Source organism: Scophthalmus maximus, chromosome 1 (assembly GCF_022379125.1).
Source record: "Scophthalmus maximus strain ysfricsl-2021 chromosome 1, ASM2237912v1, whole genome shotgun sequence".
In the NCBI taxonomy this organism is placed as follows: Eukaryota; Metazoa; Chordata; class Actinopteri; order Pleuronectiformes; family Scophthalmidae; genus Scophthalmus; species Scophthalmus maximus.
This window is the reverse complement of record NC_061515.1, coordinates 9527501-9551257: the sequence shown is the minus strand read 5'-3', so window position 1 is coordinate 9551257 and position 23757 is coordinate 9527501. Positions and strand designations below refer to the sequence as shown.

The 23757-nt window shown below is 43.6% G+C and overlaps 3 protein-coding genes across 6 annotated transcripts in view; 2 read left to right on the top strand and 1 right to left on the bottom strand.

Annotated features, from left to right (window-relative positions):
* Window positions 1–935: 935 nt before the first annotated feature.
* si:ch211-79k12.2 (uncharacterized protein LOC568844 homolog) lies at window positions 936–5055 on the top strand. The gene is made up of 3 exons (XM_035627269.2): window positions 936–1156; window positions 1356–1659; window positions 2241–5055. The coding sequence occupies exons 1-3, from the start codon at window positions 1130–1132 to the stop codon at window positions 3734–3736; spliced, it is 1827 nt and encodes a 608-aa protein (XP_035483162.2). The 5' UTR covers window positions 936–1129; the 3' UTR covers window positions 3737–5055.
* On the bottom strand, window positions 4115–14992 carry si:dkey-34d22.1 (discoidin, CUB and LCCL domain-containing protein 1). 4 transcript variants are annotated; one of them, XM_035627233.2, is made up of 15 exons: window positions 14795–14991; window positions 12242–12463; window positions 11408–11545; window positions 10274–10325; window positions 10112–10184; window positions 9899–10032; window positions 9749–9786; window positions 9236–9427; window positions 8627–8739; window positions 8346–8520; window positions 8137–8229; window positions 7826–7919; window positions 7325–7362; window positions 7123–7233; window positions 4115–5802 (listed from the first exon to the last, which is right to left on the bottom strand). In XM_035627233.2, exons 1-15 carry the CDS (start codon window positions 14895–14897, stop codon window positions 5366–5368), a joined length of 2013 nt encoding a protein of 670 aa, XP_035483126.1. In that variant the 5' UTR covers window positions 14898–14991; the 3' UTR covers window positions 4115–5365. The 4 variants fall into 4 exon arrangements, with proteins under 4 accessions (XP_035483126.1, XP_035483133.1, XP_035483150.1 ...); XM_035627240.2 differs by having other exon boundaries at window positions 7123–7230; XM_035627257.2 differs by lacking the exon at window positions 14795–14991 and adding an exon at window positions 14538–14669.
* A 134-nt stretch (window positions 14993–15126) lies between these two features.
* The window catches only part of LOC118301635 (glucocorticoid modulatory element-binding protein 1), an 8755-nt gene continuing 124 nt past the window's right edge, over window positions 15127–23757 (top strand). The window contains exons 1-10 of the mRNA XM_035627282.2: window positions 15127–15875; window positions 17116–17257; window positions 17946–18004; window positions 18316–18437; window positions 18596–18699; window positions 19258–19442; window positions 19781–19927; window positions 21813–21950; window positions 22159–22275; window positions 22354–23757. The exon at window positions 22354–23757 is cut by the window's right edge and continues 124 nt beyond it. Of these exons, the coding sequence (XP_035483175.2) occupies window positions 17133–17257; window positions 17946–18004; window positions 18316–18437; window positions 18596–18699; window positions 19258–19442; window positions 19781–19927; window positions 21813–21950; window positions 22159–22275; window positions 22354–22820 (1464 nt within the window). The 5' untranslated portion in view covers window positions 15127–15875; window positions 17116–17132 and the 3' untranslated portion in view covers window positions 22821–23757. The remainder of the gene's footprint in view (window positions 15876–17115; window positions 17258–17945; window positions 18005–18315; window positions 18438–18595; window positions 18700–19257; window positions 19443–19780; window positions 19928–21812; window positions 21951–22158; window positions 22276–22353) is intronic.

Sequence of the window (23757 nt, the reverse complement as noted above, 5' to 3'; positions counted from 1 at the left end):
TTTGTCTGATGGGAAAGAACAATGAATCAAAACTGTCCTTTTATAATATTTAGAATATCTTTCTGTCACTGATATACCTGATCGCATTCAGCAGATCATTATCATTACTCAAAACTATTAAAAAACAGCCTGTTGTTCCCATGTGACTTTGTTATATTGTATCTAAGGAAGCCTCTTGGGTGAAAAATGAAATGTCTTGAAGAATTTACGACCAAATCCAGTTGCTCCTTTTGGATTAGAATTATGAACTGGATGAATAAGAACATCCACAGACACATTGTACCCATGGTATTTAAATAGTACGTCTACTTAGTGTGATTAAGATTCAAACATGTTGATTACATAACTTACTTTGAGAATTTTAAGATTAGTTTTGATAAATTAGTTGATTTTATTTGCAAAAAGCAAAGCAAAATAGAAAAAAGTTAAGTTAATCACATTGTCTTACCATCATGTGCTGTCTGGATTCCACCATGTTCACAAAAGTAAAAAGAAACGCTTACCTTGCAACTTAAATGTAAATGTTTGCCAAAAGACCCCCAAACACACTGATCTACATTTTCTGGACCTAAACCATTTTTCTTTTCTTTTTAAACTTTACTTTACTCTCATTAGCAAATCAGTTTTAATGCTTTTTAAAATGTCTATGAATTTGGCAAGTAGTTTTTCCTTTTTCTGTTAAATAATTCTGTACTCGTATTTCAATATGTTTATTTTATATCTTTAAGACTACAACTCCCATCACATGATTAAAATGAACCCGGAAATACAATATCTGCTTGGTGACGTTTTGTTTTTTTGCCCCACCCTAGTCAGAAGAAGACCAGCCCCTCCCCTGTATCTGATTGGGTTAGGTTTGGCCTTGAAGAGTGAGGATTGGTTAGAGTTCAGGCAGCCCATCAGGGTCAGCCAATCAGAGGAAGGGAAGGGCCTACGGTTATGGTTATGGAAAAAAACGAAGGCTACAGTAGAGAAGATTTTTTTAAGGGGAAAAACACGTTTATATATATATATATATGTATATATTTTAGCCTTTATTGTTTTGAAAGCTGGTCGCTGAAGAACTGAGATCGTTGCAGATAAGCTCAGCTGTTGATGTGGCGCCTACAGCAGCAGTTTGTTTAAATCCATGGATAAAGACAAGAGTACCGACAATGTAAGTATGTGACGCGGCTATTTGATCCAGGGGAAATGGTTCAATCGCTCCGTGTTGAGAGGAGTCGATGGTTTCAGACACATTGAAGTGATCGTCGGTCCACGTTAGTTACTGTACCTGGACTCTTACTGTTTACTGCTGCAGCACACGCGGCCTCACTGTGTAGCAGACTCTGAACTCGTGTCTCTGCCCCGTGCAGCATGGTCCGTGCTCCTGGATGGAGATGAACCAGTTCATCGGCGAACTCATCACATCTGGAAACAGCTCCAAGGATCAGCCAGATGTGCTGAACGCAACGTGGGGCATGGCTGCTGCTGCTGCTGCTGCTGGTGGTGGTGGTGGTGGTGGTGGCGGTGGTTCTGCTGCTCTGGGGTTCAAAGTTGCTTCACTAGATCCTCTTCAACATCCTCCACCTGCCAAGGACAAGAGGGAAGCAGGGCCCGGCCGGCATGCCCAGCCCGGGGCGACACAGAGGAGAGGAGAGGCCAGAGACAGGAGAGAAGGTCAGGGCCACAGTTCCTTATACCCAGTAGCTCAGAAACTGTGTCCTTAGATTGAGTAGAACATAAGCAGAGATGAGGGGAAAAGAAAATTGGGAAAGACCAGAGTTGATGACAGACCAGGAACTTTACGTGAAATGTTTATTTCAAAGAAGCCGGAGGATGGAAGAGCTGTCCCAGATTGAAATATTGACACAAAGGAAAGAACATCAGATGATTTGACAGTGTGTGTACAGTTCAATGGTAAATGGACAATCATACACTTTTTTTTAAAATCACACATCATTCATACAGGGGCAATGTAGGGTTAAGTGTGTTGCCCATAGACACATTGGCACACGGATTGGAGGAAGCAGGGATCAAACCGACAACCTTCTAGTTAGTGGCTGACTCCCTCTTCCTCCGGAGCCCCAGCCGCCCCCAGTTGAGATATTATTAGCCATTGTAATGGCAGTGGATAGGACAGGACAATCTGAAACGGTTCAATATAAGTTCTGATTCATTATATGAATTGTTATCATTTCAATCTATGTCCTGACCTAGACCACCATGTTCACTGAGATTCATGTTTCCCTGTTGTCTAGATGCTCATCACGCCTGCGTCTGCCCTGGCTGCCCTTACTCCACCTCGCCGCCTTTCTTTGAGACTTTAAAGCCCAGACAATCGTTGTCCTCGCTGCCACGCTCCGACGCAGGGTGCCGACCCCAAAACTTTAGCGGCACTGCTCCGGCGAACCTCAGCATGTGCGTGCCGGACACCACCGATCAAAGCTGCACCACCACGTCTGAGTTAGAGACCAGGACGCCTGGCCGCCTGCAGGGGGAGTCTGCAGGCAGAGGGAGTCCGATCCCGGACCAGAACTCAGAGACTCATCCGCCTAGATCGACCTCAGGCTCCTTGACCGGTCTCCCCATGTTTCCCTGCTTGTGCTGCCACCGCAGCCTCCAGGCCTGCAGCCAGATACTGAGCAGCCAGGAGAGCACGGACTCCGCATTGTCTCACGCCCATCATCATTTCCACCACCACCACTGCCCTCTAACCTCTTGCTTTCCCTGCCCTCAGCTTGCCCACTCTCCCTCCTCACAGCTCTCTGGTCCTTTCCCCTGCTTTTCCTGCCAGCGCTCCTTTCCCGCCTGTTCTCAGGTCTTCCACCACCAGCACAGACAAACACAGCCACGAGAGGAGAGAGGCAGGACGGCCGCGTCCCTGATGTCTCCGCATCCCTGTATGCATTGCTCTGCCTCCTTTCCACGGCCGTCCCAGCTGCTGCAGCACCAGCGCTCTGAGCATGCCCACAAACAACCGGGTTTCCTCTGCACAGAGTGCGGCAGGGCCTTCAACTCGCACAGCAACCTTCGCATCCACCTCAACGTGCACACTGGTGCCCGGCCATACACTTGCTCCGACTGCGGGAAGAGTTTTAGCCAGTCGGGGGCTCTGAAGATCCACAGGCGGATTCACACTGGTGAAAGGCCATATACCTGTGGATTTTGTGGCAGGGGGTTCCCTCATCTAGCAGGGGTCCGGGCCCACCAGAGGACCCACACTGGAGAGAAGCCCTACCGCTGCAGCCAGTGTGGGAAATGTTTCACCCAGTCGGGAGCTTTGAAGATCCACACCCGCATCCACACAGGGGAGAGGCCCTTTACCTGCAGCATCTGCGGGAAAGGCTTCTCCAACCGCTCTGGGATCCGCTTCCACTACCGCACAGTTCACGGCCTGGCTTCCGAACATGCAGGAGAAGCCGGGGCTGGGGGCGCACACCGTGGAGCAGCGGGCCGCGGTTATCCACCTGGGCAACCCAGGACTTTACCCTCCGCCAGCGTTGGCCGAAATACATCCAACAGGCCAGGTGGCGACTCGCATCCAGCTCTCAGAGATCCCCCCGAGTCGACTGCTGCTCCGTCCGAAGCGAGGAACCCCGGCAGTAACACAGACGGGCTTCTGTATGCATGTGAAGACTGTGGCCTGCGTTTTAAAGACGCCCCATCCAGGAACAGACACCAGACCCTGGTGCACTACTCCTCTGAGGGGGGAGAGGAGGGGGAGGGAGCAGAGGACAGAGTAAAGCTCAAATGAGAGGGTCCGGGATAAAAGTGGAGTGAATGATTATTGTTGGTACATGGACAGACAACAGAGTTTATTATGTCATAAGTGTTGGAATTATTTGTGTGGAAAATATTCTGTTCTGTGAGTGTTACTCTTTAATTTGGCAAGTCTCTGAGCTACCATGTGGACTGAAATTATTATTAATATTCTTTAAATACAGTTTGCTTTGTCAACTCTTTAAGGATGTCAAGGAGATATTCTGTTCAACTAAGCCCTGGCGACTACTAACAAAGCATAATAGACTTAATAGGTCTTTAGCATCAATTTGAACATTTTCTGTAGTGAGATATCTGGAATCATCACTGCTGCAATCACACACACACACACACGCCAGGCCAACTCCTGAAGTGTTTTCAGTTGTTTTATTGTGCCTTATTCAGCAGTGGAAGAAGTTTTATTCTCCTTGTTGTATTACAGCCAAAAAAATAAAAATATAATCACAAAACGTGGCGCCACAAAACATTCCCAGAAATATAAATTCTTTTTAGTAACAATTTCACATATAACGGAGGAATATTCTGCCGTCTGACCCTTATCATAAAATAATTGTTCTAATAAAAAACTACATTTGAAAAATGTATTTAAGATTCTTACTCAGCAATGTAATTTCAGTTTATTTAAATTATTTATTCAGTTATTTCAATGTTTAAAACAAGTTTCCTATATGAAAATAGAACATGATATTTCAGTTAACACTGTAAAAGATGCTGTACAATGACAGAAGCTAAGTGAGTGACGAGAAGGTCACACGCTGGCGTCCTTCTTAAAGTGATGATCTGAAGCCCCTCACACGGGGGCAACCACATGACAGCAGCTCTGGAGTTGATGTGTACGAGTTTGCTCAAGGACACTGCAGTAGTTTGAGACAGAGGGTTTAGTTCACCATCCCAAATATGACATAAACGTGCCTGTTGTGCCTTTTTGTGTTATACTATAATCCAAGCATTTATTTTAAACCAATATAAGTTGTTTTTTAAGTCAAAAATTTGTTATAAATGGATGTCGGGTTAACTGAGGAATGAAAACAATAATTCATTATTGTTAGAAGTTCAGACAGAGCCACCTAGTGGTCATTTAAAATCACAGCAACATCATAACCAGTGACACGTTTTTTTTCTTCCTTTACAAAAAAATGTTGAATTTATACTTTGTGAATACAATGTTTTGTGACTTCAAGTAACATTCAGTTGTTTGTATTTAACCTGTTAAATAAACCGAAGCATACATTCCTGTATGTATTTTCTGAAAGTGCACCTTGTGATCACACGTCAATAAAACAGTTTCTCTGAGACACGACTGAACCTGGATTTTTTCGTTTGTGCATCCCGAGATATTTTCAATGTACAACCACATAGTTTCTGGAAGAATAACTGTGCTCACAGTTTCTCAGATTATTCTGTAATCTGAGAAGTGTACAATCACATTTGCATAGTGGTCCAAAGTTCACTGGAAGTTCAGCTCTGTCAGCATTAGTACAGTCTGGACAACGGTGTGCAGCTCGGGGCACTCTAGAGATCAGTCCCACGTCCTCCTCTGGTCCCAATGCACATTTTTGTTTAAGAAGAGTCTTTTTGTTCTCTGCACTCAAGCTTGTTGAGCTCACAAAGGCTCCTCGTATGTGTGGTTCTGCAGTAAAGAGTCACATGACTTGGGCTCAGCGTAGACCAAACTGACTGGTCTAGGGCCACTGCCATGTAGAGCAGGAGTGCAGTAGCCGTTGGACAGTACTCTGTGTGAGGGGCAGTCGTACCGAGCGTGGCTGGATGTCGTCCTCGCACCAGGCGCCGGTACAGGAGGGCCGTGTGTACTGCCGTGAAGGATCCCCATCAGAGTCGTCAGTTTGGACTCGAAAGGCTGCTCGCTGAACGGAGTGGCGTACTCCGGTTCTGGGGGAAGTGGCTCGGCGTACTCTGGCTGGTTGCCAGGAGTGTCATAGTGGTTCAGGATGAAGGGGGTGGTGTAGCCCTCGTCTGTGGAGGGTCTAAACGTTGACCCAAGCTTCTGCCCAATGGCTGTAACAGTGGGCTCTGCGTAGTCTGGAGTGAATGAATAGATGAATATGAATGAGCCAGACTCTTATTTCTATTCTTTTCACACACAGCAAACAGCGGCACACCACACTAATCAGCTACAATCAGAATCAAAAACCAAATCAGTTTATGTCCATTATTAATCTTACATTTATTAAGTAAAATAATCATACTTCAAGTTTCTCAAAATCAAACCCAATCACTGAAACGTTACCACCAGCACTTGTCATTATTTAAATCACTGTATTGATCACTTATTTAACTTGAGATGAAGTGTTTTTTTATCAAGCAACTACAGCTTGATGAATCATCAGTGTCACCTTGTGTAATTGTCAAATTAAAACCAGGATTGAAATATCATCTTTGAAATAATTTGTCCCTTTTAAATACTGTGATAAAATTCTTAACCCAACGTTAACTTACTGAGATCTCCAAACCTTGGGCTGCATCTCACTGCCTGTTTTTAGACGCTGCAGAGATACAGCTGACAGCTTTTGGATTGGCTAAGTTAAGTGAACGCTTGAAGTGTTTTCTTTTACACCCTTTGAGCAGCCAATGTCCTATATGACTACATATATACTATACACTTCTAATTGCTTATTTGCATCTTACACTGCGATTTTTCTGGGAAATGCTTTTTTTCCTGCTCAGTAGCAGTCTCATACCAGTGCAGCGTGAAGCCCCTGCATGAGAAGAGCCTGGCCACCGACATCTCCTCTAGTCACATGGACAAGGGTTGAAAGAGCAACACTCCCCAGCAGAGGAGGCCGTGGTGTGAGAGGCCTGGACCTTCCTCAAGGGCCCACAGGGAGCCTCAGAGCCAGAACTATTTTAATTAGACAGGCTTTAGTGAGGGCTGCATTTTGTCTTAGAATTGACCCGCTGTCCTGTGTAACACTGGAGCTCACAGTGGAGGGCCCTCTCACTGGGAGAAGGGAAGGGGGAGGCAGAGAGGTGGTGGTGGAGAGTAGGCTGAGCACTCTTTATCGAGCTCCAATTAAAGGGTCTCTTTCAGAGAGGCTCCGTGGACCAAAGAAAGGAATGTTTATACTGTGACTGGGTGATGGGCTGAGCCAGGGGAAAGAATGGCCGTCTCGTGGAGAGAGCTGTTTGCCTGTTAGGCCTGGCATGAGCTCTTCAAACTGACCACTGAAGCCAGAGACAGTTACAGGAGGGGGGGGGGGGACTTGAGATATGACCAGGAAACTCAAAATGGGCCGTTGAAAAAGTAGCAAAAAGGCAGCAGCTGATGGTAGAAAGACTGAGTTGAATATGATGTCCCCTTAAAAAAAGGAAAGATTCATAAAACATTTCTATTAATCTCACCGTTGAGAGGTGGGCTCGGCAGAGCGTCGTGGACGTTTCGCTCAAGAGGGTAGGAGATAAGCTGTGATTGTGGGCAGGGGAGCGTCTTTGCCTGAAAACTCTGACAACCTACTTGACACACAAACACACAGAGTCGGAGGCTTTCATAGCGAGAGATTTTAAAAAAAAATCACTGAAAAAATTAAAAGTGCACATGACTTACTTTTGGGTAAAGAGTACTTCATTTGTGATTCTTTTTTTCTGTATGGAGAAGGAGAAGAGCAGAAAGCATTTCAGTACTGTGCATACACAGGATTACACAGGATTGTTTCACAGTTGGAGCAGGAAGGATTAATCAATTAATTGATCACCAGAAAACATTTTTTTTAAATGTAAACAAAATCTGTCTTTGGGTTTTGGACTTTTTTGGTCAAACATGACAAGACATTTGAATGTGTCATCTTGGGCTCTGGGCAGTTGTCATAGGTTCCATTTTTTTTTACATTACAACAGTTGCTAACACACACACACACACACACACACTCACACACAAATTACAAAAAATAAAGGCATTAACGAAAGATTAAATTTATATATTTAAAGATAGTATGTGTTATGAAATCCACTTTAGTATGTGTAAAATGTACAATGAACAAAACAAAAACCAAAGTATAAAACAGCATATATCTATATATATACAGTATATCTATAAAAAATATATCACCTTCGCTTCCACCAGACTCCAGCCAACAAACAACAGCCGCACATTATCAACCCCAGGACCACTCCCACTGCCACGATGACCGGCTGACTGGTGCCTACAGGTGCACAAGTGTCAGAGTAAGTAAACAGTTGTACAACATGAGGAAGGAATGCAGTTTATTGCAATGTACACAATGCCGAATGTGAGATTAAAGGACATTTTGAACTATTTTTTTACTGGTGTGACGAGAATCTTTCCCCAAAGAGATGAGTATTAATTTCCATTGTGCACATGCAGTGTAGATTCAATTTGAGGCTAACGCAAGTTCATACTCGGTCTCGTCTCCACTAACACTGGGCCTCCTGTGGGGGTGGGAGAGGGGCTTGGGCGTGGTGCACCCATGTTAACTTTAATGGATGGAGATTCTGTTGAACATGGAGCAGCACAGAAAAAAAACATAAGATCAGGAATACTCGACTGCTCAACAAATCGTGTGAACAATATAAATAAATAAATTGGGCGACTGGTAGCTAAAGCCTACCTCCGGGTGAGCGGGACCTCGGTGTGACCTTTGCAACGGGACAACCCAGGAGCTGGACCTGAGCTGAAGCTCTGCCGTGCCAGCTCAACGGCTGGAGCTGAACAAACCGAGCAACCACATGAGGAAACAAGCTGTTGAGAACCCTGAGGTGACCATCGGTGTAGGCCTGAAATACCTGGGAACCATAACAACCAAGTTACTGATTCACAGAGCAAACCACGAAGCCAACAGTCAAAACTCAGTTGCAGCCCAGGAGTGTCGGAGGCTCTGTAGTGCCATACCTTTTTTTCTTTGCTGAAAGCACCTTTGTAAAGCTTCCAATTCTTTCCGTCTTTGCTGAAAAGAAGAGAGTAGGATTCTGTGTAGTACTCATCTGATCCCATTGTTATTATTCCTGAGGGAAGAGAGCACTACATCAGATACTGAAGTGTTTTTACATAATGCAGAATAAGATGGTGGAAATAAAAAAAACCCCAAAACATTTAAAGGATAAGATAATAATGATAATAATACCTGTGATATTCTATATATTTTTTAAATTCTATGAAAAGACAAAAACAAAAAAGTAGTACACCTCTCAATAGTTTCTCACATCCCTGTCCTGTTTGTGTCGCTCAGCCCTAAACGCACTGGTTCCTGCTGAATACGTGGACCTTTACAAACAGGTCACAAATACAAATATTAAATACAATATTAAAACAGCTCGTTACTGTAGATATCGGCACAACTCTACTTAAACAGGAATTTAAGTGTATTTGTCGGGGAATATTTTCAGCGGAGGACTATTACACATCTGGTGTGCTGGTCAGGATGTCCAGCAGTAGTACTGACTAAAAATTATGTTCATCTTAATGAAGGAAAGCATGTGTATTAGCATGGGTTTAACATACCTGTGATAGTGCTTCTATCGCTCAGCTCCAGCTCCACCCACGGGTTGCGGTCACCACTGTCTGCAGCCCAGAGTAGGAACTCGTGGCTAGAGTCCATGTTTCTGGAGGACCACAACGCTCTGTGCTCTTGACTGTTTTTGTCCCAGAAAGACGATGCATTATACCCAGAGATAGGCAGGATGTTGTTGCACTCTGTTCAGAGACCAGAGGAAAGGGCGGTCTGATGAAAGTGTGTCACTCGAGTGGTGTTATATATGGTCACATTATTGGTGACTTGATTACAAGTCATTTATACTCAACTGCTGATCATTTTTTATCAAACTCGTGTTCACTATGAGTGCACTTAAGTGAAAGGAATGAAAAAGGAATGAAAAGATTACGGAAGATTTTTAAAATTTAAAACATCAGATGATGGCTTAAAATGGACAGTGGAACTGCAGATAATATGCTGCTTGTAGTAAATAGACTAAATTATGCAAAAAAGTAATTATAAACATCTCATCTGGTTCATACCTTGGCTGAAGAGCAGCTTCTTTTCAGACAGCGATCCCCTGCCAAAATACGACAGGTGAAATGTCAGTACATCTACGTATTCAGACACAAATCAAAAATACACCCTGTGACAAAACTGCCTTCGGTTATTTTGAATGTTTGACTACACACATTTTGGAGAGGATTCCATTGGCAAAGGTGGGCTCGTAGAGTGTGAGACTTCTCCCGCGAGTCACGGTGACACGACCTCCCATATAGTCAGATGCAGCCCCAGCGTGGACAGCAGACTTGCACAGTACTGACGTCTGTGGAAGAGGGGAATTATGGGGGTTTGATTCAGAAAGATCCAGCACAGCTTGGCCAAGTGAATGGTGGTGTACGTACATCTCTGTAACCGTGTTCAGAGTTCCCCCACACGTCCCCTGTGACATTCTTGCATCCGGCAGGGCAGTACACACTGAGACACAACAAGAGGACACGTGATAAGCTCTTATTGTTCTACTGAAACAGATTCTATAACGGAGACTGTAGGGATCAACCACTTACCTCAAATGCTGCGAGCTAAAATGAGATCCTCGCCGTAGACAAGAAATGAGATCTGTAAGAGACAGATGTTTAAAAATGAACACGCATGGAGACTTTTCTTCAATAGTATGCTGTGAGGGGCTTACATAATAACCCCCCCCCCGCCATTCAATCAGCAACAGACAAACAGATCCTGTATGAGACAGTCGAGCATGCTCCGCGCGCTAAATTAAGGGATGAGCGGTGATCACTGTTGATCTGACTAAGCCCTTTGTCACAGTTCACGAGTACAGCGAATGGTCCTTGTGTGATCACAGTTAACAGACAGTGGTTTCTATGTCTGAACACGGGCTTAAGTCCAGACATTGCAGAATTTCATAAACAACTCGGTGAAAACAGGAAACTATGATACATACTGTATAGGGCGGATTGCCTCATCCAGAGAAAAGGAAACCATCTCTAAATATAGATTAGCGTTCAAAGTAAACAAGCTAACATGATCATTCAAATAATACACAGTTAACCTGTGTTTTATTTTGTTATTGTTTTGTTTTAGTTATTGAAACTAAAACACCAAGAAACATTAAATCTGAGTCAATCTGTGGATTTTACAGACTCTACTAAATCAAAAACCTCTTATGGTGACAAACACAGGATGGGAGTGGGCGTGCAACGGTTAACAGGCTGATGAAGAGGAGGGGGGGAGTGAAAAAGAAAATCCAGCAACTCCATGAAACAGACTTGAAGCCTGAGGCCTCATTCCATTCAGCCCCAGAGAAGGAGTCAGACTCCTGCTTTCTGAGCAAACACGCCAGAGCAGAGATAGAGATGGAGGATGAATGCCAATAAGCAGTGAGTCATGCACTCACAACCACACGTGTACACATCAACACAAAATGCACACACACACACACACACACACACACACACACACACACACACACACACACACACACACACACACACACACACACACACACACACACACATATGGTTAAGTATTCAAAGTACAGCAGTGTTCCCTTGTATGCAAGCACATTTTAGAAATTTAATTTAAACTAGATGACACATTTCTCAGGCTAAGATTTGTGTTCTGCATGCAAATAACAACACAATTGTTTAAAAAACATAATTCATATACTTAGACTGTTATACCTGGATACTGGTCTGTGGCATAGGACAGCAGAAACCCTCGTCCAGAGCGGTGCGGGCCTGACTTGAAGGTTATTATCACTTCATTGCTTTTAAGTGTCACGTTTGTCTGTGATGCATCAAGCTTCCCACACACTGGACCTGTAACACGCAGAACCACAAGCTCCATTTCTAAAAGCACACAAACACAAATGCAAGCACATCTGTTTGCACACATGAATGTTCAGTTCTTAGAAACAATGTTTTAACCACAGAAAATGTATCAATAAAACTAACTGACACAATTAAGTATAATATATATACATGTTTAAATGCATGTAGATGATCAAATTAAGTCTCTCGGACTAATATGTTACTGTTACCTAGTAAACATAAGAGCCATGCAGACTGTCACTTGAAAAGGATGCATGCAAGAAGAGCTACGTGGCAAAGAAACAAGAATCACAAGAAAGGTTCGGTGGATAAACACAAAAGGCAGTCGAAGAGAATATTTCGGTCTCCTGAATCTCTCCACCTTCTATTCCGGTGCGTTCTTTAATGCCCTCAAGACACGACTTGATAAACCTGGTTGGAAAATGTGCATTTGTCTGTTGCGAAATGAGGTTTGCCTCCACTTTCAGTGTGTCAATGGAATGGCATGCCCTGTGTGTATTCCACAATCACGGCTGGGAGAGCATCAGTAATGACATGGAAGACAAAAAAGTCTATCAGCAGGTAATTCTGAAGAGAGTGACGGGTACACACGTGAGAGATGAGAGCACGTCTGTAATGTCTGAAACAATTGCTGATTGGACGCAAACCTGAAATATATTTAAGCGCTGCAGTGAACAAGCTTACCCAGACTGGGCTCTCCACTCTTGTCCGTGATCACCAGGGAGCCGTTGCCGCAGCCCGGACTGCTCTCAATGTCAAAATCCCCAAACAGCAGTTGCAGCGTGCGGCCTTCTGGCACAAGAAGCCTCCACTTACACCAAGTGTTACTGGGGTAGGTGCCCGGATAGTTCTGAGAGGCCAAGGTGCCGGACTCTGTGCCCATCACTGTATGTCCACAGCCATCGCCTGAATTCAAACAGAGGTACAATCGTGAGGCTGTGACGGAGAACAAAGGGGGAAAGTTCACTAAGACAATTGCAGGACATGTTTAACTGATATGATTCCAGAGGGGATCTCCGTCCACTTGCCGTTCTTCTAATTTGCCCTTTAATTATTAATTAATTAATAATTTTAAATAACTGCTGGAACAGCAGGAAAGAGTGTCACTTGATGACTTTCTTAAAAAACAAGTTTTCTTGGTACAGATTGAATCACTAAGACAAATAGACATAATTAAAATTTCTGTTTTGTACAATCATGTTTGATGACAAAATTCACAAGGTCCACAACTGGAAGTTATTAAAGTATTTTATAACCAAGATGTTTTCCTTCTAAAACAGCTGTGAGAAGAGAATAAGTTATCAGCTAAAAATCTCATAAGTGCAGACAGTTTCATCATTAATTTCCTTAATCAGATACACAGAATGCCTCGACTCAGGACAGATGTGTAAGAAGTCTGTCGTGAACAGCAGACCAGGGTATGTTTATACTCTGATCATAACTGTGAGATGACACAATTGTGTCAGAAGCTCCAGAAACTGTTAACACGTACACTGGGCAAATTGCGAAGATTATTTATTTATAATTTTATTCAATATGAGGCAATGTTGTCGATCAAATGCTTTTTTTTTTTTTAAACTACGGATAAGTTTCCGTATAAGAATTTTTTTTAAAAGTTGATTCATTGCATCCTCTGACCTGCGGTTTCAGTGACTAACACTTGGACTGGAATGGAAACACTAATGTTTAGATCGTCTAATATCCCTGTGGGTCAAAGAAAATAAATGAGTCAATCCCCACAGTGGTCACAGAGAGATAAGTGCTGTGGGGGCGGCAGGCTCGAGTCCTACCCCCGACATGTCCAGTTCCGAGAATGGTCAAAACATTAAAAAAAGGCACCAGGGTCCATCCAAGCCTACAAACATCCCTGTCCTCGTCTTCCATATAAGGCCCCGGAAGATTTGTTGTGGGGAAACCAAGAGGATAACCTTCCACTTGCTCTGTGTCACACACATCCTGCCTCACACCAGTCGTTCCCCTGCTTCCCGACAGCTCCTCGGCTCCTCGTGCCATAAACCTTTAGACGTTACTGCCCCTCCTCGAGTTCCCTAAGGATCCCCTGGAAATGCCACAGCCACGTACTGTAACCGTGGGCAACGGAGCGTGGACCTGTCACCTTCCTTTGGGAGGCCACAGAGGCAGCAACGCCGAGGAGGTTCTGGGTGGCTGGTAATCTTCCCCACTTGCTCACTGAACCCATTCAGCTACAGTCTGTCTACAGGCCCTGTCCATCTCTAGTTTCATACAGGAAGCCTTAACAGTCTGTTCTGACGAGTGCAAAAGAATTTGAAAAGGTGAATTATATGGAAAGTGGAGTCACGCTGGGTGGCAGGAGAGCAGACAGTCGATCAAAAGCACCCCGGCAACATTGTTTTCCATCAAGAGGCTTTGCTGGCAGGTCCTTACAGGTCCTCGCAGGCAGACAGGATGTTCACCTGTGCTACCTGTCACTGCATCGCCTTCTCCTGTCTTGTGTGTCAATCAGGACGTTACAACATGAGACGATGACATGCCCCCCCCCCCCCCCCCCCCCCCCCCCCCCCCCCCCATTTCCTGGCCCCACCAAAGCTCAGTGGATGTTTGCAAGCCGTGATTCAGAAGGATGAAATTGACCCTGGACTTAATCATCTTCTGATGTTAGGAAACCAAAACGCCTGCAGAGTCATAGTCTGTGGGGTCAGAACTTGTTTTTCTATTTAACCACGGTCACTGTGATTCATACATGGACCTGACTGCTGTTTGGAAAGACGAAAAAAAACCTGTTGGAAAAGTGAGCATATAGCTGGAATCAGTGGGTAAACATGGACAAGGGAGGAATATGTAAAGAATGCTGCCGTGACATCACATGTTCGACCTTTGCACCTTCTCCAATTTGACAGACAGAGTTTCGCCGCCGACGTACACACGTTGTTTAGACTCGTGCACGTTTCTTGGAGTTAATAAACGTATAACTAGCATGCCACAGATCGAGCTAGCTAACCTGCGGTGAAGACCAGCTTCAGTGGGATGCAGAGGATGTTTAGAAGCCCTGCAGGTCACTGACGATGCTTTCAACGCGTTTCACCTCTTGAAGAACACAACGTTCACTTTGAGATTAAAACCAAAACAAAGGCATTTCATCGGTCTCAGCTGCTCGTGGCCGTAAGATTAGAAGTAGGCTAACAAGACATTTGACACAGAGTCTCCATGACAACAACGACGTCAATCAATTCGTCTTCTTCGTCTTCTTCTTCTTACCCTCCTGTCCGCGGACAACCACGGAGCAGACGCCGAGTGTGATCCAGAAACCGGCGACCAGAGACTTCGCGGCATCCCCGAAGTGTCCACACCTCGCGAGCATGATTTCCACCGACGCTGCGTGGTGGAAGAGAGTGAGGTGCAGAGCCCCGCGGGCTCGACGATCTGCGCTCCGGTGAGGGGAAAAAGTTAGAATCCAAAGTACTGGATGTTTACTATTGGCCACGGGACGTAAACTCGACTTCTCATTGGTTCTCGGCGAGCGTCAATCAAAGTAGCCCGAGCATTCCATTCCCATATATGGGTGGTGTGGCTTGTGGGCGTGTGTGCGGATCTGAGACCAGCCGGCGGCGGCAGCACTCTGCTAACACAACTGACTAACTGTGGTTTACTCTGTGTTCTTCTTCCAAAAATTACCGTGAGAGTGTTGCGTTTAAAAGTCAACATTTTTTGGGGGGGTGTGAAATATCTTCATCGACGAACCTACATTTAATTTTCTTCAACTTAGAGCGAACGCTGCCCCCTGCTGGTGAAACGCGGGCAACAACAACAACAACAACAACAAAAACAACAACGACGCACATCACGCAGCTCGCAGGAACAGCGGTCGTGGCGTGACAATGGAACGGAACAAAATCAAACCACACACACACACACACACACTACACACACACACACACACACACACACACACACGTGACAATAGAAACAACGAAGAGTGTGTCGAGTGTAGGCAAACCATCACGGGGGAACAGCTCATTTGATTAATACTGATAAATTAAAACAACATTATTTCATTTGGGGGCGGAAGAAGAAACAACAACGTCGCGGAGCCCCGCGCGCCGCCGTGTCCGCGGCTCGGGCGCTCACACGGAGCCACATGAGAGCAGTTTGACCGACTTTGCGCATCGCGTGCGAACTAACCGCTTCTCGTGACAGCGGCACAGATGCTTCTCAGGCGAACGCCGCCTTCGCTGCAGGAAGTGTGTAGCGGAGCGGCACGGCGCATGCTCTCGCGCCTCTTGTCGACGAGCGGAGGATGAAGTGTCCGCTGCTGTGAGAGAAAGAAAATCTAAAATCGGTAAGTGAAACGGCCGAGGTGAGCAAAGGTAGTTTGTGTGTGTTTTCAGAGTTTGGGAGCGGAGTGGAGCCGGGCGCCGTCGCCGGCCGGGGCCGTGCGTGCCGCCGCTCCGACAGACGTCAGCGGGTGAAGGAGGGTGAGAGAGACACGCAACTGTGAGGAGTTGATGATCCAACCAGGGCCACTGGATCCATCAAAGTGCTGCACATATGTATATATCTATATATATATATATAGATATATATGTTCACATCAGCGTGGGATATGTTGATCAGTTGTGTGTATTGTGGTCTTCACTCCTGCGTGCTTTCTTTCTCTTCTCTGTGTGTGCTGGTGATTGTTGTCGTGTCCGTGTGTCTAACGCCTCAGCTGCTGCTCCAGGGTGTTATCGGCAGAATCAGACTTAAAATGAATGTTGTGACAATATATGATTTTATTATTCTGTAACTGTTTATGGAATTTACATGTACACCCCCCCCCCCCCCTAAATTCATAATAACTTTATCATCTAGTGAAATGTTTATTCACATTTGACCCATCTACAGTGCAGTATATATGTATGTATATATATATATATTGGACCACCTTTACAACCAATAGGCCTATATGTACTATATATACTATGCCTATAAGGACATGCAACAACCTTAACATATCATGGTTTAGCTGTGACCTTTTCAGAATTAAGGTCTACAACAATATGAGAGCAGAGAGAAAGAATTAGCCATCAGAGGAGACTGCTATTTACTGGAATTTGACAAAATCGCTTAATGTGATTCGGTAACACTTTGTGACAGCACTCCTACAGTTTACATTTATTCAACAGGTCTTCCACTGGTATCACATATGTGGCAGAAATAGTGTCCTAAATTCAACAATGTTGCATAACGCAGCACTGATATGATTTGATTTGAGAATTTGACTTGAAGTAGATTTAAATAACACAACAGTGCGCTTTCACCTGTTGAGTCCACTGTGGCTATTGATTGCTGCACCTTTTTTTTCTTTACAATTAAGGCTTTATTAGCAAGGGGTATTAGCTTTAGTCCCACCATCTATGGTAGAAACACGCGTTCTCAACAGCAATGTAGCCCATTTGAGGATTATCAGGTCATGTTAAGCCCAGTATGGATTCATCTCTGTGACAGTTGCATGCCAGTAAAAGACTTATGCATTCAATAGCATGCATGTGTGTGTGATCTGGATGTTAACATGCGTGCTGGGCCCTCTCTGCGTGCAGCTCTGTGGGGAGGGGTGATGGCGGGTGCTGAGGTCACTGTGTCTTCAGGGGAGCTCATGACAGTAAAGGAAGAGGAGGGGGAGTCCAGTGGCAACAACCATAAGTCTCAAGTCATCCTGCACCTGCAGCCCGTCCTACATGGGTAACATCATTTAACAGCAAATACATGTTGTTGGGTTATTGCAATGTTGTAATATTGATATGTATAGACCAATTTGGCATGATAACATTTTACATATACATGTTGTTGGGTTATTGCAATGTTGTAATATTGATATGTATTGACCAATTTGGCATGATAACATTTTACATATATGTATAGATAGATAGATAGATAGATAGTTACTTTATGTATCCCAAGCTGGGAAATTCCGGTGTAACAGCAGCACATTTTTACACAGCACACTTTAAAAATATATACAATATCTACACAAATAAATGTAAAATATACAATATGCGAATTGCAAAAAATATAGAGAATAAGAATAATACATTTAAGGATGAAATATACATGAAATATTAACAGTGGAAATAGTGCAGTATTATAATCAGTTACCAGTGGTGTGCAGAGGAACATGGTAACATGAAGGTGCAAACGTGCTGGGATTTATGTTTATGTTTATACCTCTTATTCTGGCTCCTATCAATCGAATCTTCGTCAATGCTGTATATGATCAGTATAATGCAGGCTCAAGTCAAGGAATACAACAGTAAGCTGTGTGGAGGCAAAGAAAATCACGTATAGTTTCAGAAATGCTGAAAACTACTCAACTCTGAGGCTCCATTGAATTGTCATTATTTCATATGTGGGAAAATGTTGCCCCCTGCAGGGTTAATGAGGACACTGCTGACACTGGCACGACAGTCCTGGCCATTGAGACACATCACGGTAAGTGACATTGCGACATTTTCCTTCACTGCTGACATTTAATCCCTCAGACACGAGGCGTTTAGAATCAACAACTTAATAACACAATAAATAAATGATATGCACTAATAAATCTCTCACAGCACATTTCAACCTGCACTTGATATTAAGACAAAAAGACAAATTGAATATTGACGAATACCGATAAACATTCTGGTATGGACTTTTCTTGTCACATAAGTCAGATACTTTCATTAGTATCTCGGAAAGGTTTTCTTTTTAAGTGCATACTGTGGGTGGTTATAATTGAGTGTTTGTTCTGTCGTGTTTAGACCACAGCAAAGAAGAAGGAGAGGAGATCGAGTACGGCTACCCCATCACATGCGGAGACAGCAGAGCGGTGCTACTGTTCAAGAAGTTTGTGTGCCCCGGAATCAATGTCAGATGTGTCAAAGTAAGCCGATTTGTTTTTGCGTGATCAAAGGGTGGCGAGTTAGCAGTATATAAATGATGCTGTGAAACCTTTCTCAGTCAACACAGATGATTATTGTCACGTGTCGTCCGTCATATCTGTCTTATCCTTCATATAAACACACTATCCTTCTCTTACAGTTCAACGACCAGCTCATCAGTCCTAAGCAGTTTGTACACCTGGCAGGGAAAGCCACTCTGAAGGACTGGAAAAGGGCCATCAGACTTGGAGGGGTTATGCTTAGGTAGGAATATGAAAACAGCATAAACACATGTTGTCTGTCGTCTTCCTCACTGCTGCCGGGGAGATGCGTGCATGTAAAATCTGAATGACCTTCAAGGAAGTCCTTCACTATGCTCTGCAGTGTTGGCTCTAAAGTGTCAGGCCTAAAACACTTCAGTCTTATGCAGTCAACAGCGTGTCTCACTCATATAATTGCACTCCTGTCGAGTCTGTCTGATTCAGGGTTTGCCTCTACATTCCAAAGGTAGTCGGTAAGCAACATTATCATGATAGCAGGATCAAATGACATACTCACCTCTTTATCGTGTTTGCACTTGTTCTTGATGCTGCGAGTCAATATACCAGCTCAATAGGCAATATCTGCTTTTTTCATCTTCATTCTTCAGGCGGGGGGGGGGGGGGGTCCAGATCAATGTGCTTTGTGTCAAGCAAACCTCTAAGAAGCTATTGGGATTCTTCACAACAAATTCAGTCCATACTTCAACAAAAACTGTGCAACAAAAAAGTATTTTCTTGCATTCTCTACAGTTTTCTTTTTAACCTGCTTCTCCCCGCGCAGGAAAATGATGGACTCTGGCCAGATAGATTTCTTCCAGCATGACACCGTGTGCAGCAACACCTGCCGCAGCACCAAATTCGATGTGCTGATCAACAGTACCAGGCTTCCTCCGGGGACCTCGGTGCAGCCGAGCCCGTCGAGTCTGGCTCTTGACCCTCCTGGAGGACAGGTGCCTCCGCTGACAGGTAGATTTCAGCTGGCATTGAGTTTCTTGCTTCTCTCCCTAACATATGCTTGGGCTGCTACTGGTAAAACCATTGCGATTATGCAGAATTCAAACTATTGCAGCCACCTGGATATCATTTATTTGCAGCAATGAAACAAAGTAAACAATTTCTTGCAATTGTCTGCCGCTAAGAGCATTCAGATACTTTTAATGGTGCACTAACCGCTGCACAGAAAAAAATGAAAATATTAGAATTTTCTTCTGCTTACCCACATTCACTGGTAATATGTGATATTTATGCACTGTATATGTGTTATAAGCCTGCAGTTTTTTTGTTTATTTATACATTTATTTCAGAGCTTGTGCGTGACGCAGCAGAGGTGGAGGAGACTTCATGGGATAGGTTCAGTGCAACAGCAGAGTGGAGCCCGGGTCCAGTCCGTCCTATCAACCCTGCAACAGCCAATGGACACGCGGCCAAGAGAAAGAGGGCTGATACACCTGGTAAATATTATATGATATAGTGTGAAAAGACTGAGGATTAGTTGGTATGAAGAGAATCAGAAAAGGGTTGGATGATGGGAGAAACAAATGGACTATTAGGTTATAAGAACAAAAAAAGATGAACCTTTGTTATACATCAGCATTATTTCAGATTCAGTGTGTAATGTGACACAAATAATTATCTTGCGAAAGTCTGTTTTCATGAAACAGGGAATAGGAAGCTTCACAAAATCATTCAGGAAACAAGTCACCGGCAGTGATTTTTTAAATCTTACATATCTTATATCTTTAAAACCTGTATCCAGCAGTACTGCAGCTTTGTTATGGCACATGGGGGATTCACATGTTTCCCAGCCATGTGTCTATCAGCTGATGTTATAACCTGCACTGGAAACTCTGGAATAAAGTTGCTTTTTAATTTTGTCAGCTGACCAAACGCAGCGTCCTTGGAGGTAAATCTTGGAAAGTTTATGAGATATTATTATTATGGTAGGAGGCACAGGCTCAGCCCACGGACTGTCAGTCCTCCGGAGGCTGCACATTCATAACACATGTCCTTTAAAGGAGATGGTCCTTCATCTGCAACACATCTTTAACCCAGTGGATAAAAACAGGACCTAATGAGGAACAGAAACAAAAATATTCAGACAGAGAATGTCCACTGCATATTAAATAAATGAATGAACCAGGACATTAACATCATCTCCCTGCAGTCCGTGACTCGTGTCACGCCCCCGGCTATCACCGCTGTTTGACACCCCTGATACACAGAGCCACTGAACCTGTGAATCGGCAGTTTCTGTGCAATGTTATGCCATTCCTGCAGACTGGCCTTAAAAAGCTGCCGACCCTTGCAGGTAGAGAGTCATGTCCCTTTATATTACCATCGACAGCGTCTGACATTTGAAAGTGTGGCTTTTTCTTGCCAGGACCTAAGCTTTGATTTAAGGGCCTTTAAAGGTGACCTGATTATGCATTGTTCCAGCTGGACCACAGTAGGTAAAATAGCCTCCAGTGATCCTTTGTGTGAATGGCAAATTGCAGTGCCTCACCGCTCGAGAGGTGTTTGCTTGTCACAGGGCTTTAAAAAAATTGACAGCTCGGAGGAAACCCAACCAATAACTGTGCTCTTCTATCTACAGGAAATGTGCTGCATGCTTCCCATTAGTATACATTCCCGACATGAAGAAATAAATAAATTTCGCTTCAGATAGCTGCAAATGGGATTTGGAATATTTTCCTCAGGCACATTACATTTATCTTGACAGACATTTAAGCAAACATGAAAGTGGACGCATTTCTTGCGAGATAAGATTTTAAGTACTTCAGACATTTTATCACTCTACTCAACTCCCCCCCCCCCATGCTCAGTTTTGTGCAGATCTCAGGTGATTTTTCATTTTCCGTCCAATCTGCTCCGTCCTCCTTTCTCTCCTCTTAGAGCACTGCTTTTCCCAAACCATTTTCCTTCTTTGCTACTCTTTCCTCTCTAGCTCTATTGCCCATTTAACACCCTCTCTCCAAGTGCTGCGCCTCTCTCATTTATTTGATCTCCCTCCGTGTTTTTTTTTATTGTTTCTCCAACCTTGACACCTCCTCCTATGTTTCCCCTCTTCACTTTATTACTCTCTTTTCCAATCTTTGAAATCTCTTCAAATCTCATTCTTTCCACGCCTCCCCACTTTATCTCATTTATCTCACATTCATGATGAATTATGTTTGGTTTCTTTTGTGTCCAGTTTCTGCAACTGTCCAACTCCATTCCATGCCCTGCATTGTGCCTATGCCGTTTCATTTAAACTCTTGGCCGCTCTTTGTCATTTAAAAGTGAAAAGACGACAAAAGACATGTGATATTAATGTCCATCACTACTGACCTTCTCTAGATGGAGTTTTCAGCCTGTGGAAGGGCGTGGCAGACTCGGGGCTGATGGGCGAGGTTCTGTCCAGTCTCCAGACTGAGTTATTAGCCACTCTTAAAGGAGTGGAGGTTCGCAGTGAGAAGGCCAACCTGCAGGAGACTGGTGAGTTCCTGCAGTGGGACCTATCTAACCACTGGACTGTGAAAAGGGTTACTTCATATTTAGATAACTGTTTGTCAAGTAAAATAAAAAAAAAAATTAAAAAAAGAAAGAAAGACAGCACTAGCTTAATCTAGTTTGAGACGTAGATGAAGAATATTATTTATAATCCGGGCCTTGTTGCTGACAGTTGTTTATTTTGTTTTGTCAGATGCCGTCATTCTTAATTCCTTGTGTGAGATGTTTGGACTTTTAGACTCAGTGAAGCAGGCGCTGGACCTGAGGCGCAGCCAGAGTGAAGAGAGCAAAATCCACGACAATGCTTATGGTGAGCAAGCTGTTGAAGGCAACATACAGGGATGTCCCAGTCGTCTGTATTGACTCATATCATATTTTTTTTTCTCAGTGATGGATGAGATTTTGGAGGCGCGGGGGAAACGGGTGTGTGATAAAAGCACATCTTTGAAACTCCTTCGACGCCAACGTCACAACCCGTCCAGTAGCCAAACTCAGAGCGTCCTGTCCCCGGTGAAAACAAGCCCAGTGTTCCAGCCCCTCTCTGTTACTGGTTTATCAGCTGCGTCTTATGCTCAGCTCTTTAGCCATGTCTCTGCCCTCACTGGCCTGCACCACCATAACCGAGTTGGCAGGATGGACAGATTCAGGAACCATGAGCTCAGTGAGCTGGGGGGCAAGGAGAAGGTTCACCGGCGGGCACAGGAAACCTCAGGGAACTACAAAGAGCCTGAACTAAGAACTGGTAAGTCTCGAGAAGCCCTTCATCTCAGAAGTCAAGAAGAAGAGGAGACAGACGGTGTGCATGACATCGAAAAGGTGATCATCAAGTCCTCAAAGAAACATAAAAGTAAGTGAGAGGGAGATAAAGATGATCCCATAACGGACTGCAGGAGACCTAAAGACTTCAAGGATAAAAGATTCAGAAAATGATGTTACTTTACAAACAATATTTTTATTTTTTCTTAATTTCACGTCATTACTTTTGATGAGTTGTGGTTATGTCTGTGGTGTTGCAGTCAGAGATTTGTTTTGAGTTTATAAATGGCACATTAAAGGCGACCATTTTGTGTTTGCTTTTCTAACATTTAATGAATCAAAGCAATGTAGAGGTAAAATCATCATTTGATTATTCTCTGATTAGATTAATCATTTAAATCATTTTTTTTTGCTAAAAGATTCCAAAAAATTCACTGATCCCCGCTCTATATGCAGTATTTCTTAAAATATGTCACATTGTCACTTCCCATGTTCTGGAAAATTGCAAAGGTTTTTATTTTATTTTTATTTTTTGATATTTTATTTAAGAATTCATTAATTTATGAAGAAAATAAACAGTGATAATGAAAACAATTGTAAGTTGCAGGCCTACAATTATGGATTAGAAACCTGGGTAGTTACAAATCTATGTAAGTGCACATTTCAGTGTAATGATGCTATTTAAAATTCTGTATATACAATATTTGATTGTACCTTATGATCGGTGCTGATATCATTTCCCCTTATTTAAAAGTAGATGGCAAAATGTTCAGGTATTTGTGACAAATAGCCTCAATACTTTTAAAAATGACTTAAATTTTGTAAATCGACATACAGTACTTTCATTATGAGTTAAAAAAGTTTTTTGACAAATTTGATTTTTTTGTGTGAAATATTTGGCACTCTGGCTTGTAATAATGCCTAAGACCTGCCGAAGCTCTATGCACCAATACAGTATTCTTAATCTAAGGCAGTGAAAACTATATAGATGAAATAAGTATTGTGGCTGTTGGCGTGTGATGTTGCTTTATCCAGG

Excerpts from the sequence above, each read along its gene's own strand:
- si:ch211-79k12.2 (XM_035627269.2), top strand. The coding sequence starts at position 1,130 with ATGGATAAAGACAAGAGTACCGACAAT. Across the intron at positions 1,157-1,355 it reads AAGACAAGAGTACCGACAAT|CATGGTCCGTGCTCCTGGAT; the intron begins GTAAGTATGTGA and ends TGCCCCGTGCAG. Across the intron at positions 1,660-2,240 it reads GGCCAGAGACAGGAGAGAAG|ATGCTCATCACGCCTGCGTC; the intron begins GTCAGGGCCACA and ends CCTGTTGTCTAG.
- si:dkey-34d22.1 (XM_035627233.2), bottom strand. The coding sequence starts at position 14,897 with ATGCTCGCGAGGTGTGGACACTTCGGGGATGCCGCGAAGTCTCTGGTC. Across the intron at positions 8,740-9,235 it reads CGATAGAAGCACTATCACAG|GAATAATAACAATGGGATCA; the intron begins GTATGTTAAACC and ends CTCTTCCCTCAG. Across the intron at positions 7,920-8,136 it reads GTTAGTGGAGACGAGACCGA|GCACCAGTCAGCCGGTCATC; the intron begins GTATGAACTTGC and ends GTGCACCTGTAG.